Source organism: Argopecten irradians, chromosome 16 (assembly GCF_041381155.1).
Source record: "Argopecten irradians isolate NY chromosome 16, Ai_NY, whole genome shotgun sequence".
Lineage (NCBI taxonomy): Eukaryota > Metazoa > Mollusca > Bivalvia > Pectinida > Pectinidae > Argopecten > Argopecten irradians.
Genome location: NC_091149.1, coordinates 10545095 through 10565686, shown reverse-complemented (window position 1 = coordinate 10565686; position 20592 = coordinate 10545095). Strand labels below are relative to the sequence as shown.

Here is a 20592-nt window from a genome sequence, read left to right as displayed (position 1 = left end):
TAATATATTTTGACAAATCCTTATATTCATAGAAATTTTAAAAAGCATGCTAAATAAAAAACGGTAAAACCTATACAAAATATATGATAGAAAATTAAACTGTCAAGTTCTACGTACAGGGAATTCCCCTAATATTCCCAAGTCTCTGTATTTCCACAGATGAGCACAATAACGTTAAAATCCACACATGTAATTGGGATAGAAAAAATACATGTACAACACCTACATATAGAAAATAAAATCTCCGTCAAGATAAGATAAGTTTATTTCTGGTTCAGGACTTATATGTAAATTCCTCTATACCAGACTCATACAAAATATAGAGTTTACAGTTAATACATTTTTATCCGGTAATAATAATAAATTAATGATGTATGAAGGCTTTGTAGTTGTATAAGAGTTCTTGTTCATTCCAATGTTTGTCTAACGCATTTTTGGAGGAGTTTATATTTGGCGCCATCACTACATTCTCTGGTAGATCGTTCCATATCTTAGTAGCTCTTAGTGAAAAAAAGTTTCTCCTAATCTCATAGTTAGATCTTGTATGGAATAGCTTTCTCCTATGCCCCCCTGCTGCTCTCGCGGTCCGTTGCATCTTTCCATAAAGATAAGATGTTACAACATTCGGAGTCATATACTCCATCTAAAACGACCAAGATCCGGCAAATGGTTTGCCTCCTATTTTGTCAGGCATTCTGATTCATTTAAAAATATCTAGACTTCAAGGTATTATCAAATTTGCAAACGTTATTATTTTGCCTTTCACATATGCAGTGTTTTACTATAAGCAATGGACTGAAATGAGTCATCGATCTGCCATCTCCATTTTTATCTCTAAAGTATATAATGCAAATTGGCTGATTAAATCGGTCTTACCGTCTAATCTAGCCCTACTAAGATCGGTTGCTCACGGCTAAATTTGTAGAACTTTTTCATTCGGCAAACCTCGGTCGATTCCGGTATCCTACATAAATCATTTTTGACCAACTGATCAAGTTTTAGTAATGCTATTTTAGTGGGCTGTATTCGGTCCTAAAGTTTTTAGTAAAACGTTTCCAATAAATTTATAACTGCAGTAAATACTATTACCAGGAACGCTTTTTGTCTCAATAAACTTAATTATTAAGTAGACGACTAGATAGATTATAATAATATTTATGGAAACTACAAAGAATCGTGTTAATCTTTATAATTTGTAAATTTAATTACAATAATTAAAAAATCTTTTTTTTCAACATCACATTTTTCTTTTCTTTTATCTTAGCCGCGAAGTGTCTTATATTTAAAATAAAAGATCTTACAAATTTGTGTAATTACTGATTAAAACTTTGCCATTTTATATTTGGTTATGATTACTTTGACTTTAATTAAATTCCTTGATATCTGTATTTCCAAAGCCCGACGTTTTAGGTGCACGGAAAACGAAACCTCTATGTGTGTGTAGAATGGTTTGAGCACTTTTATTTGAAGAAAAAAAAAAAAAGGCATACCAACCCCTCCCACTCTACATTTGTGCTGCTTGATTTAGAAAGAGCAACCTATTCACCATTTCTATATGCAAACCATTATTCAAAAGTTTACTAGTAGCGTGTACGTGGACCTACATGTATATATTCTTGAAAAAAAAAGATTACGTAATCTTAATTAATTTCAGTAGAAGACAACTTTACAACAATTCTGCAAACATCCTTTACACAGTATAGTACTATCACTCAAATCATTAGAAAATTGTGACTTTAATTTATCGAGAGTATGGTCAAAGTGGCAAAAATTCCCATAAAATCTATTTTTGTCACGTGGATAACTTTGGGTGTAAATGAAATTTAAGTCTAAGGAAAAAATTGACTTCTCAGACGTGTTATTTCTAAATTATTTATTTCTAACGGGTTGATCAATATGTTATCATCGTTAAATAAATAAATAAATAATTAAATTAATACATAAAACTGTACATGACGCATTATGACTACCAGTCGAAAAAAAGATCAGTTCTAGATCTATCTAGATCGATCTAGAAAAAATCACGTGATAATGTACACGTATGCTTCCAGGAAAGGTCAAAGGCTGTCGTAATTTGTAGCTTCATAAGCGGTAATACCTTGACCATACTTTTGTAATAGGTGAATTAAATTCCATACGCATTTAATAACTTCCTCTTGAATATATAAGAAAGTTCTTCATGTGTTTCATAGAACAATATACATGCAAATATTTCTTTACTGAATATTTTAGTACTCTATTTTTGTTTGATGGAAGCGGCCTATGACGAGATCTTGAAACGGAAGTTATACGAACGTAAACTGATCAGAAACGCATAAGCAGAAAAAATGAACCGACACGCAGAAAGGAACCAATTCCCTCCTCCGCAGTTATTCAAATTTGATAACTTGTAAGTATGAAAATATAGAAAATTGATATTCTACAATGTTGATGCTTTGAGATAATAGAAATTGTCGCATGTCTATGCAAATGTTAGATAACACTTCGGAAATGACAGATGTATTGGTCTATTTTTAGAAACACGAATGTCCACAGGATTTCCTATTTAACATGGAAAATAAATGATAAACTGACCATCTAGACATCGAATTACACGTATGGAAAAGATGATACATGTTACTGAACGTTTATTAGATGGCCTGAGTTGATATGGGCGCCATTCAAATAAATTCAACGATTGTGTATTATTATAAATTACTAAATAAATTGGTTAACCAGAATCATACATACAGGAATAGAAGTCTCCGTTTCTGGATTATTTCATAGATGAGAAATAAGCATATTATATACTGGTTATGCTTCCATTTTGAAGAAATGAAAGTGTGTTTGTTTGTTGGCCAACTGACTCTCAGATATAGCCTGTTTAAGTGGTTGGGGACCATCCCGTATATGCAGGATAGTCCTGCATTTGAGTAATAGTCCTGTATTTGAGGGATAATTTTGTTACGCAAATGCAGGATTCTGTGAAATGAAAAGTGATAAAGTTGTTTTAAACATTGTCATCAAAAAAGGGCATCATAATTTTTATATGGCATCATCACTAATACAACTTTCCACATTATTACTCAAATGGAAACAAATTTCATCATCTAAATGTTTGTAAAAGTCACAAACAAAATCACCTCTATTGCTTACTATGGGGCTAAAAATAGAACACAGGTAAAAGTCAATCAACCATGACATTTGCACTAAATTTCCCTGATGGCTATACACTGTAGTCTATGGAGAGCACCTAAATTGTCACTTTATTACAAAGTGAGATAATAGAATTCAATAGTTCATAAACAAATACATAAAGTTTTCAATTAGTTATATGGGTATCTGAAAATGATGACGCCCTTTTTTTATACAAATTTTTAAAACAACTTTATCCATTTTCATTCCACATAATCCTGCATTTGAGTAACAAATTTATCCCTCAAATACAGGACTATTACTCAAATGCAGGACTATCCTGCATATACGGGATGGTCCCCAACCTGTTTAAGTGTAAGAACCTATCTACTTTTAACTATTCCAGGGTGATCAGGTGGTGTAGTGGTTAAGCCACTCGCCTTTCACCTAGCCGGCCGGGGTTCGATCCCCGGCACGGATGTGAAAAGGTCAGGGGTCACCTGCCCGATCACGTGGGTTTTCTCCGGGCACTCCGGTTTCCTCCCACACTAAGACCCCTCGCGCGCTTACATCCGGGTCATCGAGAGTGATTTACATAAGTTGTATAACTTGTTTCTCAATCGATTTAAAATAAATAAAGTTTATATATATATATAACTATTCCAGCTCCAGAGAAGAAAAAAAAATGCACTGTATATAACCCCCTCTCCAACGCCACTGAGATGTATGGCCTCGCCTATAATCGTCACTATTGACGGATAGCGATAAACTAAAAAAGAAGAACAGGGAAAATATTATACACATGATTCTTCTCGAGTGTCCTGACCAGGAATCAAACACGGGTCTCTGATGTGAAAAACTGTGGATCTGCCAACTGAGCCATGCTCCGTCTACTAAGTGACAGCTAGAGAGCTTATTTAACACTATGTACAAACCACACCTTTACTCACTCCTTTACACTATTCAGGTGTTTTTTGTGTTTGTTTTTCAGGGAGAGGCCTGTCCAGGAGCATCTCAAGCGAGTCTATGGCTGCCTCGCCATCTCCATGTTTACTGCCTTCGCTGGTGCCTATGTTCACTTGTACACAGCATGGCTTCAGGTACTATGTTATACATTATAAGTCATTTAAGCATTGCTAGGGCTTCATGTTGGATTTGCCTCTGTACCAGTTGGCATTCTTATTGGCTATGAATACCAACTGAAAGACATTCAATGCTTATATTTATATTTGGATACAATTTTATGTTGAAATACCAAGGGATTCTCCATCTATAGTGAATTAATCATTTGTTATCGTCAAGGATGGAACAGCCATTTGAACAGCTATTTTCCGTGATTGCTGGCACAACATTTGTGACATCACAATGATAATGACGTCCTGATAAGCGGTTAAAGTTCATAGTCTACATGACTGCCAATTGCTCTTGGTATAGGTTACTTAGTGGGACAACAGTGAAAATGTAAATATATGATTGTAAACCATTTATTCTCCAGATACAAAGTGCGTTTAATTTCTATTTTAGACAAACACAAATAGGATTAAATCACATACCATGTGATACTGTGTATCATTTGTGCGAGGCTATAATGTTTCTATTGGTGATGGAATGACGTTAAAAGATTTTATCCTGGGATAACGTAATTTCAGAGAGAAGATTGCAATGATCTATATTCCATCACCACTGGAGATACTAGTCTAGCACAAACGTTATTGGGTATCATGTGTACATGAATGTTTCCCAAATAATTGTATATAACTTAATTTGACATGTTAAACTCAATTCTGTTGGTAAGAAGTTAGAGATTATGTTTTTTCTTAGACTGAAAGAGTTGAACATGAGGAAACATTTCCCAGGAAATTTTAAAAGCAACAGTCATTGGCCAAACTAAACTTGTGTCTTAGATATTAATGCGCCACAACTGATTTTTATTTTAATATCGTAAAAATTAGTAAAAGGCTACATATACGCGTAAAAATAAGTAAAAGGCTAAAAACACGAAAGGTAATGTCTAATTATATAAATATATAATTAGTAACCCACTGAGTTATATACATTATATTATGTATTATTCTCAACATCTTTTGGGTTTAAGAATATGATTTTCCATTGATTTTCTTCATTACTTTTTAATTTTTTTATCCATCCTAATTGTATAGTTGTAATATAGGAGTTGAGATCAAGTGTTTATAATCATAGACAGAAAACACAAGGACATTCTTCATTCTTTTTTAAAGACGTTTCACGACAGTTCACATGCTCAGAACCAACACATTAGGATATGAAATTGAATGATGGCTGATAAGGCATGAAACAGCTGTCAACTATATATGTATATACTACTATATAAGAAAAGTGTGAAATGGTGATATGAAACTTAGTGGTGTTCTGATTAATCTAGTTCATCGAGTATCATAATAAACGAAAGTGTATGATTAGCCGATCAGTAAAGCATGAAGAAATGTCATAGAAAACTTGTCACGATCAATCGCCTGTGTGAATTGTTACTCATATCATTTCAAATGTCAAGCATCTAAAGGAATTGCAGACACACATAAGCACTACGTAGTAATGTAAACGTTCAGAGGAGTATGATTTTATTTGTAAAACATAAGTGACCTGAGAACATGGCAACACATGAGCCTGTAGAAGAAAGTTTATACAATTTTCCTGGAAAACGTACGCTGTACAATTTTTTATCAATCATCGATTGATTACACAAAACTGATGATCGATCATAAAATATTAACTGAATCCCAACACTAATGAAACACTTGTTTTGTTTCAGGCTGGTATCCTGACCTCAATAGCCTCCATCGGTATGATGATCTGGCTTGCGTCGACACACCACACCAAGGAAAATGAAACCAAAAGACTTGGTATCTTTGCTGGCTTCACCTTCTTATCAGGTAAAGCTGACAGGTTTTTTTTCAGGTTTTGTGGGGGTTTTTTTGTGGTTATTCTAGGTCTTCTAGATCTTAATTATTTTTCCTGCTTGTCGGTTTATCACTGCTGGTCATAAAATATTTTATATACCTCATGACTTAATTTGTCTTTTTAATGCTTCTTTCATAAGATAGATGATGTAATAAATAATGTGTAGCGGAAATGGACAGGGTCAATCATCCGTGACCAGGTAGCTCAGTGGTAGAGCATTCGGCTAATGTTTGAAGGTTCTGAGGTAGAATTCCAGTCTCGCAGCTATATTTTCTCCTCTCCTGTTACAAACTTTGCTCCAAACTAAAATACCCATTGTGGGGATATAAGGATCTTGTATGTCCTTAAGATCTAAGACTTTGAAAAATGTGAGAGGAGTGTAATGGAATTGAATTGGGTAGATCATCAGTGACCAGGTAGCACGACACTGCAGTAGAATATTCGGCTAGTGTTCGGAGGTCCCGAGGTCAAATCCCGGTCTTGTCGCTACATTTTCTCCTCTCCTGTTACAAATATGTTGGAGTAGATGTTAGTTTCCCGACAATAAAATCTTTTGTGTAATATTTGAATTTGTGTTCAAGCTCTCTCACAATTGTATCTTGAGAAACGAAAGTTGTTTTCTTTAATATATAATACAAATACATCATTTATGTGTATGTAGGGTATATTACAATATTTGTTTTGAATTTAGGACTGTCCCTAGGACCTCTGCTGGACTACGTCATTATGATTGACCCTAGGTAAATACAACAGCAATGCAATATTTTAATCATTATTTCTCTGGACAGTCAATCTTACCAGTGTGAGATTTTCTAGTCTTGTCCTATGTAGTAAAGACATTCTCAACATGACGTCGACATCACGATAATAATATCACGACATTATGTTAATGTCATGCATCAATGCAATAACGTTACAATGATTACGAAACAGATTCAATCAGGCCATTTCAAACTTGCTTTGCAAAATTAAATCATCATTATAAGAAACACAATATCAATTGTTTAACAGGATGAAAGAAAAATAATCATTGATCCTTTACAATGAGACAGGACGTTTCAATCCTCAAAGATCCTTAACTAAGCCTATTGATTTTTTAACAATTTCTTTTAAACAAATGTAAGATGAAAGATGGTGTTAATTAATAAATTTTCAATAAAATGAATGTTTGACATACCCTGATATGATACAGATCACGTGGTCTTTCTTTAAATACGCACCATGTGTACTATAACTATACCTTTTCCTATTACAGTATCATCGTAACAGCATTCCTCGGGACATCCGTCATCTTCATCAGCTTCTCTTTGGCAGCCCTGTATAATACCAACCGCACCTACCTGTACATGGGAGGTAAGTCTGTTCTATTTTGGTTTAGTGTTCTCACCTACCTGTACATGGGAAGTAAGTCTGTTCTATTTTGGTTTAGTATTCTCACCTACCTGTACATGGGAGGTAAGTCTGTTATATTTTGGTTTAGTATTCTCACCAGGTTTCTGTACATCGGAGGTAAGTGTGTTCAAACCAGGTATTTTGATCTAGTTTCCACAAGTTTACATACTCCCCTTCACAGAAAAAAAACTTGTCCTTGAGTTTCCACTATTATCCCTGAGTCTCCATGGATGCCAATGTTATAGAGCACATGATTTTGCAGCTCATTTCCACAAGAGTTACATTTTGTCTGCACTAATTGGTTTTAAGATTATATTACTTATAAGAAATGAATTATTTTAGGTTGAATTCCCAGATTCACTGGTGTCTCATACATTGACGATACTTTTTGCTGTTTTGCGAAAGTTTTTTCTTCTGAATAATGTTAAATTTTATACCATGATATGTGTGTTACTCAGGCTTTCTGTTGAGCACTTTGAGCTGCCTAATGTTACATTTAGTAACCTTGTATGTTTGTATTACTTAGGCTTTCTACTGAGCACTTTGAGCTGGCTAATGTTACATTTTGTACCCTGATATGTTTGTATTACTCAGGATTTCTACTGAGCACTTTGAGCTGACTAATATAACATTTTGTACCCTGATATGTTTGTATTACTCAGGCTTTTTGCTGAGCACTTTGAGCTGGCTGTGTCTGGCTGGACTTCTTAACATCTTTATTGGATCAAGGATTCTCTTTGAAGTGAGTATTTGTATTGTCAAATTAAGTCTCATATATGAAACATCCAGAATATATTTAAATTTATAAATCTATTAGAATAAAATTCTAAAAATAAATTACAAATCCTTTTATATTGAGTTGTGCTGTTTTATTCCAAATTTAAAATATTTTTGTGTGATATTTTCGAAGATAATGTTTCTATAAAAAAAACCAATGATCTACCCACCACTCCTTTCAAATTCCTTTTGAATTGATTGGATTAGTTTAATGTCCTATAACAAATAGGAACATTTAAGGATGTGCCGGGTGTATGACTGGATGGGCATCCACTAAAAATGGGATTAAAAATTCTCAACGTAGAAGTTGAGGGTCATTGTTTTCTTGATAGTTCAATTTTATCCTTGTGATTGTCAGAACCCTTGTACTGAAATTGTATTTTGTTTATTAAGATGAATATTTTGTTTCCAGTTCCAGCTGTACGCCGGTCTGTTTCTCTTCTGTGCCTTTGTACTGTATGATACACAGATGATAGTGGAGAAGAGCAGAATGGGAGATACTGACTACATCTGGTAGGTCTATAGCATCCAGGGAGGTACTGACTACATCTGGTAGGTCTATAACATCCAGGGAGATACTGACTACATCTGGTAGGTCTATAGCATCCAGGGAGATACTGACTACATCTGGTAGGTCTATAGCATCCAGGGAGATACTGACTACATCTGGTAGGTCTATAGCATCCAGGGAGATACTGACTACATCTGGTAGGTCTATAGCATCCAGGGAGATAATAGTATCCAGGGAGATACTGACTACATCTGGTAGGTCTATAGTATCCAGGGAGATAATAGTATCCAGGGAGATACTGACTACATCTGGTAGGTCTATAGCATCCAGGGAGATAATAGTATCCAGGGAGATACTGACTACATCTGGTAGGTCTATAGCATCCAGGGAGATACTGACTACATCTGGTAGGTCTATAGCATCCAGGGAGATACTGACTACATCTGGTAGGTCTATAGCATCCAGGGAGATACTGACTACATCTGGTAGGTCTATAGCATCCAGGGAGATACTGACTACATCTGGTAGGTCTATAGCATCCAGGGAGATACTGACTACATCTGGTAGGTCTATAGCATCCAGGGAGATACTGACTACATCTGGTAGGTCTATAGCATCCAGGGAGATACTGACTACATCTGGTAGGTCTATAGTATCCAGGGAGATACTGACTACATCTGGTAGGTCTATAGCATCCAGGGAGATACTGACTACATCTGGTAGGTCTATAGCATCCAGGGAGATACTGACTACATCTGGTAGGTCTATAGTATCCAGGGAGATACTGACTACATCTGGTAGGTCTATAACATCCAGGGAGGTACTGACTACATCTGGTAGGTCTATAGCATCCAGGGAGATGCTGACTACATCTGGTAGGTCTATAGCATCCAGGGAGATACTGACTACATCTGGTAGGTCTATAACATCCAGGGAGGTACTGACTACATCTGGGAGGTCTATAGCATCCAGGGAGATACTGACTACATCTGGTAGGTCTATAGCATCCAGGGAGATACTGACTACATCTGGTAGGTCTATAGCATCCAGGGAGATACTGACTACATCTGGTAGGTCTATAGCATCCAGGGAGATACTGACTACATCTGGTAGGTCTATAGCATCCAGGGAGATACTGACTACATCTGGTAGGTCTATAGCATCCAGGGAGATACTGACTACATCTGGTAGGTCTATATCATCTAGGGAGATACTGACTACATCTGGTAGGTCTATAGCATCCAGGGAGATACTGACTACATCTGGTAGGTCTATAGCATCCAGGGAGATACTGACTACATCTGGTAGGTCTATAGCATCCAGGGAGATACTGACTACATCTGGTAGGTCTATAGCATCCAGGGAGATACTGACTACATCTGGTAGGTCTATAGCATCCAGAGAGATACTGACTACATCTGGTAGGTCTATAGCATCCAGGGAGATACTGACTACATCTGGTAGGTCTTTAGCATCCAGGAGAGATACTGACTACATCTGGTAGGTCTATAGCATCCAGGGAGATACTGACTACATCTGGTAGGTCTTTACATCCAGGGAGATACTGACTACATCTGGTAGGTCTATAGCATCCAGGGAGATACTGACTAAATCTGGTAGGTCTATAGCATCCAGGGAGATACTGACTACATCTGGTAGGTCTATAGCATCCAGGGAGGTACTGACTACATCTTGTAAGTCTATAGCATCCAGGGAGATACTGACTACATCTGGTAGGTCTATAGCATCCAGGGAGATACTGACTACATCTGGTAGGTCTATAGTATTCAGGGAGATACTGACTACATCTGGTAGGTCTATAGCATCCAGGGAGGTACTGACTTCATCTGGTAGGTCTATAGCATCCAGGGAGATACTGACTACATCTGGTAAGTCTATAGCATCCAGGGAGTACTGACTACATCTGGTAGGTCTATAGCATCAGGGAGTACTGACTACATCTGGTAGGTCTATAGCATCCAGGGAGATACTGACTACATCTGGTAGGTCTATAGCATCCAGGGAGGTACTGACTACATCTGGTAGGTCTATAGCATCCAGGGAGATACTGACTACATCTGGTAGGTCTATAGCATCCAGGGAGATACTGACTACATCTGGTAGGTCTATAGCATCCAGGGAGATACTGACTACATCTGGTAGGTCTATAGCATCCAGGGAGATACTGACTACATCTGGTAGGTCTATAGCATCCAGGGAGATACTGACTACATCTGGTAGGTCTATAGCATCCAGGGAGATACTGACTACATCTGGTAGGTCTATAGCATCCAGGGAGATACTGACTACATCTGGTAGGTCTATAGCATCCAGGGAGATACTGACTACATCTGGTAGGTCTATAGCATCCAGGGAGATACTGACTACATCTGGTAGGTCTATAGCATCCAGGGAGATACTGACTACATCTGGTAGGTCTATAGCATCCAGGGAGGTACTGACTACATCTTGTAGGTCTATAGCATCCAGGGAGATACTGACTACATCTGGTAGGTCTATAGCATCCAGGGAGATACTGACTACATCTGGTAGGTCTATAGCATCCAGGGAGATACTGACTACATCTGGTAGGTCTATAGCATCCAGGGAGATACTGACTACATCTGGTAGGTCTATAGCATCCAGGGAGATACTGACTACATCTGGTAGGTCTATAGTATATCAGGGAGATACTGACTACATCTGGTAGGTCTATAGCATCCGGTACTGACTACATCTGGTAGGTCTATAGCATCCAGGGAGATACTGACTACATCTGGTAGGTCTATAGTATTCAGGGAGGTACTGACTACATCTGGTAGGTCTATAGCATCCAGGGAGGTACTGACTACATCTGGTAGGTCTATAGCATCCAGGGAGATACTGACTACATCTGGTAGGTCTATAGTATTCAGGGAGATACTGACTACATCTGGTAGGTCTATAGCATCCAGGGAGATACTGACTACATCTGGTAGGTCTATAGCATCCAGGGAGATACTGACTACATCTGGTAGGTCTATAGCATCCAGGGAGATACTGACTACATCTGGTAGGTCTATAACATCCAGGGAGATACTGACTTCATCTGGTAGGTCTATAGCATCCAGGGAGATACTGACTACATCTGGTAAGTCTATAGCATCAGGGAGTACTGACTACATCTGGTATGTCTATAGTATCCAGGGAGATACTGACTACATCTGGTAGGTCTATAGCATCCAGGGAGGTACTGACTACATCTGGTAGGTCTATAGCATCAAGGGAGGTACTGACTACATCTGGTAGGTCTATAGCATCAAGGAGTACTGACTACATCTGGTAGGTCTATAGCATCCAGGGAGGTACTGACTACATCTGGTAGGTCTATAGCATCAAGGGAGATACTGACTACATCTGGTAGGTCTATAGCATCCAGGGAGATACTGACTACATCTTGTAGGTCTAGAGTATCCAGGGAGGTACTGACTACATCTGGTAGGTCTATAGCATCCAGGGAGATACTGACTACATCTGGTAGGTCTATAACATCCAGGGAGATACTGACTACATCTTGTAAGTCTATAGCATCCAGGGAGATACTGACTACATCTTGTAGGTCTATAGCATCCAGGGAGATTCTGACTACATCTGGTAGATCTATAGCATCCAGGGAGATACTGACTACATCTAGTAGGTCTATAGCATTCAGTGAGATACTGACTACATCTGGTAGGTCTATAGCATCCAGGGAGATACTGACTACATTTTGTTGGTCTATAGCATCCAGGGAGATACTGACTACATCTGGTAGGTCTTTAGTATCCAGGGAGATACTGACTACATCTGGTAGGTCTATAGCATCCAGGGAGATACTGACTACATCTGGTAGGTCTATAGCATTCAGGGTTATACTGACTACATCTGGTAGATCTATAGCTTCCAGGGAGATACTGACTACATCTGGTAGGTCTATAACATCCAGGGAGATACTGACTACATCTGGTAGGTCTATAACATCCAGGGAGATACTGACTACATCTAGTAGGTCTATAACATCCAGGGAGATACTGACTACATCTGGTAGGTCTATAACATCCAGGGAGATACTGACTACATCTAGTAGGTCTATAGCATCCAGGGTTATACTGACTACATCTGGTAGGTCTATAGCACCCAGGGAGATACTGACTACATCTGGTAGGTCTATAGCATCCAGGGATATACTGACTTCATTTTATAGGTCTAGCATTCAGGGAGGCAAAAATAAAAAAAATAAGGGTGTCATCTCATCTAGAAATATATCTATAGCATCCAGGGATGTAAAAATATGAAGGTGTCAATTCATCTAGAAAAAAAAAGAGAGAAAAAGTCTATTTCATCAAGGGAGGCAAAAGGTCTTTTGAAAAATATTGTTTATCGAAAAATAAAGATTAAAGTGATACCTAATCTAGAAAAATAAAAAATGTGGCAATGACAAATGCAGACATGAAAATAAAATATACTCAGACCATAGCCCCCATTGTTTTCTCGTTTGTTATTGTTAGACTCGCCCTCATTGTTTTGTTTACTTTGTGATACAGGCACAGCGTTGATCTGTTCCTGGACTTCATCCAAATCTTCCGACGCCTTCTCATCATTCTGTCCAACAAGGTAGAGTATTCACCTCCATAATTCTGATTGTTTTAATAAAAAAAATCAGAAAACGTTGTTTCTCTGTAGAACTTCGATAAATTTTTGAAAAATTGTTAGAAATTATCTCTCTGTCTAACTCTTGAAAAAATCATAGTAAATAGTTGGACACCATTCATTGTATATAACTGACTGAAAAATACAGAATTATTTTATTACTTTTCGTAAAACCTTAATGAACTGATATGAAAATCTTACTTAACAGGCAAACATATTTCTCTTCATCTGAAATGAAAAGTAAAGATAATTCAAAAGTTAGACAATTATTTTTCAGTATAACTGTAAGAAAAGTCATGTTTAACAAATGGATATCACACTATGTGTATACCTATATGATTGAGAAATTACTTTTAATTGTCAACATTTGCATATATATTATATTATAACATTGATTAAAGATGCTCCACCGGTGACAAAAAGAATTCTCCTCACTAAAAAACAAAAGCAGACAAATTAATATTTTTCGTCAGTTACAAAGTTACTTTACACCATTACCACCATTGAAAAGTTTCATTGAAAAGTTTTAACTTCTAATTTTAGGTCAAGATGAAAATACCAAAAATAATTAATTACAACCCGAAAAAATTCCGTGGCACTATATACTTTATGGAATGAAGTACTGATTGGGCATGCACCAAAAGCAAAAAAAAAAAAAAAATTATATTATTTTTTGTGTTAATTAGACATACAATGTATATACACAGGATTAAACACCAATTATTGTTCAAATGATGAGTATCATTTATGCTCTGTCGGCGGTGGAGCATCTTTAAGTAATGTGAAAATCTCATTATTTCATTGTATATTAACCGAGATATTTCTCTTTCAGGAGAAGAAGAAGGAGAGAAACTAAGTGATGGGCTTTAGAGGAAGGCTCACATAGAGCTCAGAAAATTCTACATTCCTGAAATTCAGGAACATATTTAAATCGTAGGAATTTGGATCCAGAATATCATAATTCGGTGAATATTATGCTGTGGTTTGTGAGGAAATGAACTTCTCTGAAGCTAAATATTCTGTTGTTGTTTTATTATTTTACCAAGTATTTTATGAGAGAGATATCTCATTAATTGTCCCTTATTTTTTTAATTAATTAGTTTAGTTTGATGCCCTATCACTGAAATGAGACCTATTCCATGATTTTAAGATTGGGAATAATTAATAAAACTTACGCTCTAAATATATCATCTTCATTTATCCACGTGGAATTTATGATGGAAATTATAATTTCCTCGAAAGTTATACAGCAATTCAAATTTTGGATGAATGTTTGATGTTTTCTCTCGATGACGTGCTTTAATTAATTCATTGTGGTTTGATATTGGTCAAGGCTTAAACGTCCAAATCATTTTATCTGTTGGCTTTGTGAAATGCTCAAGTTAAGTAAATTCATTTTGACTCACAAAAATCACATGCTTGATGTCTTAATAGATTATATAAATTAACAAAACGTGTTGGCTTGCTAACACTTTTTCATAGCATCCATTTTTTCGCTTAACTTGAATATTACAGCAAAATAACAGATTTTTTATGATTTTATATGTCAGATGTAAAAATTAATGTATTAGATACATATTGAGAGTTTATTTTATAAATGTATTTATTGTTCTAGATAGCTAACGAGATGTCTTGATTTTCATTTTATATTATTCTATTTTCTCTCCCAACTGGCCAATGGTCATATATATATTTCACAAAAAGTTCGTATACAGTAGTTACTGTAATTACAAATCAAATTGATATCTTGTAAAATGGAAAAGTTAAATGTCAATTGGTTTACACTTTTAAGTGATTTGATGTCATTGACACAACTACAAACTAGAATAAATCGTTGGTGTTGACTGAACTAGACTCAATAATATATTGACTTTATAAACGACATAATTTCTAGATGGAACATAAAAGGCTTTGTAATATGTATCCTATTAAAATCATTGGATTTAATCAAACTGTAGCTGCCATCAACATTTTGTTTGATAGTTTTGATTCTTTTAGCTACCAATTGTACCATTTTACATTATTTACATGTGAAGACCTTTATTTTCACTAATACAATATATCTGATATTCACTTACAAGATGGTAATTAATCTTCAACGTAACCGAAAAACAATAAATGAAACATACCGGATTTGATAGTAGAGTTCGGTCCTTTTTAAGAAACATCCAAGATCCTACACAATGTGTATGTAAATGTTTTGAGAATTACCTGGTGTAATTTACCTCATGTTTGTTAATTATAATTTGACCTACTTTACTAATTAGCTTTGATAATTGATATTTGGTTGTGAGTATGCTCCGACACCAAAACAAAAAATTAGAGTTTTTAGCAAATAATCGTTTGATGTAAGATATAATAGAAAGAAAATGCATAAAATATCAACTAACATTCATACAGTATTTTTGTTGCATATTCGGAAATGTAATTCTGGATTGGTCTAATCGTTTAATTTGTTTCTCCAATTCTGCAAACCAACTTATTTTCTCGTGCGATCGCATTTCGCGTATTTCAGTAGCAATTAGAAATTTAGAAAGTTGATCGCCGCGAACACAGGGCACGAATGTTTAAACTAACTGGTTAGAAAATCGTGTGCGGCCCCTGTGGCTGCGAACATGTTCTAAGTCGAGATAGACTAAAACCATATGACGCTAAATCTCGAATTTAAATCGCCGTCAAAAGGGCGTTTAGCAAGGAAACGCGAAAATAAATGGCCACGAAATCAAGTTGGTTTACAGTATATAATGACCTACCTTGTTTTTTGGTGTTGTGTAATAAAATCTTTTCATCAAATTGACGGCGTTTGTTCTTTAGCTTCACCTTTAAGGTACTAAACTTACCTTCGGAGTTCATCGTGACGAGATTGTCCTCAAATGTCTATAGAACAGGTTAATTTATACACCTGGACACGGTTGTTCAAAACTATCGTCAAAGTGAATAGTCGGGCAGAGAAAACCAGTCTAAATGCATTCATTGGCATTACACATATCTAATCGACTTTGACATCGATATGTCAACACTATCACAGCCAGCCGGGAGGACGTTTTACGATTCCAATAATATAAATTAACTTCTTTGCATGCAGGGCGATTTTGATTGGACATTTATTTTACTATTTAATGAGAAATTATACTGGATATCTTAACACCATTTTTACTGACTTTAGCCTTCTTTGCCCGACTATTCTTCATATGTATGAATCGTACGTCGACCGGTAAGCTGGAGATCATGGACCGATCGATTTTAGGAATAATTTTTAGCTGACAGTGTGTATGTCCCGTGTTCAAAGATGGACACAACGATTAGTTCCAACGATCCCATCCATTTAAGTTATACTATTTACACTGAAGGAAGCAAAACGAAAAGACCCAAACAGTAGTCCGCTAGAGAGTAGACAAGGCTACCAAAAAGCTGACAGTGTGAAAATTTTCGTGTTGAGATCAACCATTATTTGTTGTCAAATTGTTTAGAAATGCCTCCTTTTAAAGTGAACAGTCGGGCAAGGAGGGCTAAAGTCGGTAAAAATGGTGTGAAAGTATCCAGAATATTTTCTTATGGAATAGAAAAATAAACTTTCTCGTCAAAATCTGTCTGCGCACGTAGAAATTAATTTAAAGTATAGGAATCCTAAAACGTCCTCCCGGCTGACTATGCCCGTGGTTACATTTCCACGCAGCCTCGCTTTCAATGTTTTCACCTTTTCTTTATTTCAATGGTCAGAACTGGGAAACGTAAGCAGACCTTGACCGTCGCATTAATATGTGAGAACTTTTGGAAGGCCAATGAACGCATTTAGACTGGTTTTCTTTGCCCGACTATTCACTTTAAAACTAAATCTAAACATGCTGAGATAACAGTCTCTGAATGGTAGAGGGGTGTATACTCGTGTCTTAGCTTCTAACTGGTTATTTACAGTGCTTTCATGAAAAACCCTTATGTGTCCAAACAGACTGCTAAAGCGTTCGCTAATTTTTGGTAATGATTACTAGCAGATAAGTCCCAGCAAACATTATCAAAGATAGTTTATTTAAAAAACAAATAATGCGAAAACATGAAAACTTTTCAACTTACATCGTCAGTATTTATATTTGCAAAACACTAATCTATATTGCCTGAAACGGGAAACTTTCTACAAAGTGCTTTAAGAAGTTACGTTATACGGGAGAGTAGATCTGGGGGATTAATTACTTTGAAGCTTATGAAATAAACTTATTCAGTATACTTAAAAAGACCTGGTTGACCTCGGAACATATGACTGAACGAAACAATTCAGACATCGAAAACCTTTACAAACCTCAACCCCATACCATACTTTTTGCCTAAATTTGTAATATGCTCAGTGCAATATAATATATATATGAAATTTTCTCTGGTACATCATGGTATCAGATAAACTTTAATTTTGCATAATTGTCATTTTACAAAATAAGGTCACTGTGACCTATTTGTTTTTGGGTGTAAGTTATTTCTTTCATTTTGTATTATTTGCAACTTATCAATGTATAATAATTCATGAAAAATTATTTGAAAATATAATTTGGTTCCAGCAAAACTATCCCAACAGAAAAAGATTGGCTTTCCTGTTTAACAATTCATACCTCATGAGGGACTCCGACCTAACCTTAGTCATTTCATATCATGTCTTAACCCCCGTATCTGCAAACAAAAATAATGCTTATCGGTCATGGACATTATAAGGCCCAATTTAACACCGCTCTTTTATACTAGATACTTGTCAACGTGGCAAACTTGTCATTTAGTAATGTTTACATAACATTGAATTGTACAGCTTATATACATTGTCTAAAGCTTACTTATCGTTCAACGGTATTATAGGTTTACTGGAAGATAAAACATGTCGTACAACAGTACCGCATACATGGGATGCCGTCCTTACCTTACCCTGGCTGATAATATGACGTTAATTTAATCAAACAAACACACTCAGCATGTTCCTCAGACACTTTGCATATAACTAAAATGAATTATATTGATAGCCTTTTGATAAATGGCAGAATTTGAAATATTAATTGTAATAATAGACAGAATATTATATTTTAACATAAATTAAGCGTTGAATAAAACTCTAATCCACAGAAATACATACCGGGAGAGTGGTAAGGCTTACCGTAGAATGGAGTGGATTTCGGTAACGATCTATACAATCAAGTTGTCGTTGTATATAATTAATTTGTCGGTAGATAATAAATACCTGTAAAACAAATTGAAAGCCATACCTAAAGCAATGTTTTACTCTAGCTCTACTGATACAATTTCTGAGTGTTTATGAATTTGTTTTAAAAACAAATTGTTAAGGTTATGAGGGTTAGTATTCAGCATGAGTAAGTTATGTAATCATGACTAAACCTTATTACAATGTAAATAATATCAATACCGTCATAGTCAATATCTTGGATTCCAAAATTGATTCACTCGGAAACCACTCAAACATTCCTTCCAATATTGGAAATACAGTGTTCAACTTTCTTCCTTCCACCAAACGGATTGCGTTATATATATAACATATATCATCAGAATCGCTTACGCCTTCAAATATCCGATACGATATCATGTCAACCAAATGTAAATATGTTTTTATTATGAATTTGAAAGCACTGATTGTAGTTTCGCACACTTGTGTTGCTATATAATTAATACTCAATTAATTATACAATGTGTTACCTGGCAAGTTATATTTACATTTAAAACCCAGCTAGTAAAGTTTCCTTTGTTGTATATGACCATTATATTACAGAACGGACACCTAGGAGTCCATTATGTAACTCTCTGTCCATTATTATAGGGCCACTGTCCATTATTCCCCACAATAATGGACAGTCTATTTTGAACAAAGGGAAAAAACCGCTGCTGTAAGGAAACCAAACATGTTTATTTGACTATCCAAAATTTTACATTTATGTTCACTCCTCCATCGAAATTATTGCTTCCCCTTCCTAGCTGTTACTGTTCTGAAAATAAAAAAAACAAAACATAATTATAGTCTTGCATTATTATTTGTTACACATTTTTAAAACTTTTTGTTTTATTGTAATTGACGAGGAATAGGAATTCTAGATTCTTGACTGAGGTGGGATAATATGCAGTCTTTTAGCTCAGATATCTCACAACCCTTATAACATATAATCTGATGATTATGGTTAAACATAATAAGCGAAGCCTGTCTAATCTGACACCTGCTTTCCCTATATCCTATAGCAACAATAATATACAACAGTATCTGACTTTCCTACACCCTTGAATAATCTGACCAAACAAGTTGCTCCAACGTGGTGTCGGATTAGACAGGTTTCACAGTATACCAGTGCAATGCTATCATAGCAATCAGATATGTTTTTTATCGTATCTATAACATGCGTATGGTCGATCTTTTAGGAAAAAACAGTTATGTTTAAATTGTAGGGAAAACTCACCTTGCTTGTATGTATTTGATGTAACGTTAGACAATGCACATGTCCTTGTGCGAATAAATAGGTCACTTCAAACAGGCATCACAGCTGCGTACATCCCTACATGTAAATGATGGCCGGGTAAGGAAAATATCACTATCCGAGATGTTCAAAAACACTGTTGTACCTCCAAAGGTGTAAAACTAAATGATTGTGCATGCATCTCAACATTGTTAGTCCATTATTTGTCACAGGTGAGTGAACACCTGTGCAATTCCTGAAATGGGATGTCCCATTTCTCAAACAGGGTAAGCAAGGTAGTGAGTAGTGGTATGATGGGTTTTAAGTAGGATAAATTCCTCAAACTGTCCATTATTAGAGAGAATGGATTGTACCTCGCCCTGCGGGCTCGGTACTATCCATTCTCTCTAATAATGGACAGGTTTTCGGAAATTATCCATTACTTACAGTCTGCGTACATTGCCATTTTCTCAGCATACATGTACTCTTCATCCAAATAGTAATGCCATACGTTAACGGTGTCGATGCTCAATTCGCCGCACATCGAACACACCTTGTATCAGAATGCGAATGTGTATTGTCATTACTTAACTTACATACACTATACTGCCATCATAATGGTACAAAAACACCATAACGTTAAAGATGCTCCACCGCCGACAGAGCTTAAACGATACTCATCATTTGAACAATAATTGGTGTTTCATCGTGTATATATATGTCTAACTAACATAAAAATACATATCAAATAATATATTTTGCTTT

At 35.9% G+C, this 20592-nt stretch overlaps 1 protein-coding gene and 1 long non-coding RNA gene across 2 annotated transcripts; one reads left to right on the top strand and one right to left on the bottom strand.

Annotated features, from left to right (window-relative positions):
* The first annotated feature begins 2230 nt into the window (after nucleotides 1-2230).
* Nucleotides 2231-16192, top strand: LOC138310655 (probable Bax inhibitor 1). Its single transcript, XM_069251941.1, has 9 exons — nucleotides 2231-2389; nucleotides 4106-4214; nucleotides 5903-6023; nucleotides 6743-6791; nucleotides 7307-7404; nucleotides 8106-8185; nucleotides 8633-8733; nucleotides 13294-13363; nucleotides 14232-16192. Exons 1-9 carry the CDS (start codon nucleotides 2328-2330, stop codon nucleotides 14253-14255), a joined length of 714 nt encoding a protein of 237 aa, XP_069108042.1. The 5' UTR covers nucleotides 2231-2327; the 3' UTR covers nucleotides 14256-16192.
* Nucleotides 16193-19270: 3078 nt separating this feature from the next.
* LOC138310656 (uncharacterized) lies at nucleotides 19271-20264 on the bottom strand. The gene is made up of 2 exons (XR_011206468.1): nucleotides 19831-20264; nucleotides 19271-19368 (listed from the first exon to the last, which is right to left on the bottom strand). It is a non-coding gene; the product is annotated as an uncharacterized lncRNA (long non-coding RNA).
* Nucleotides 20265-20592: the final 328 nt, after the last annotated feature.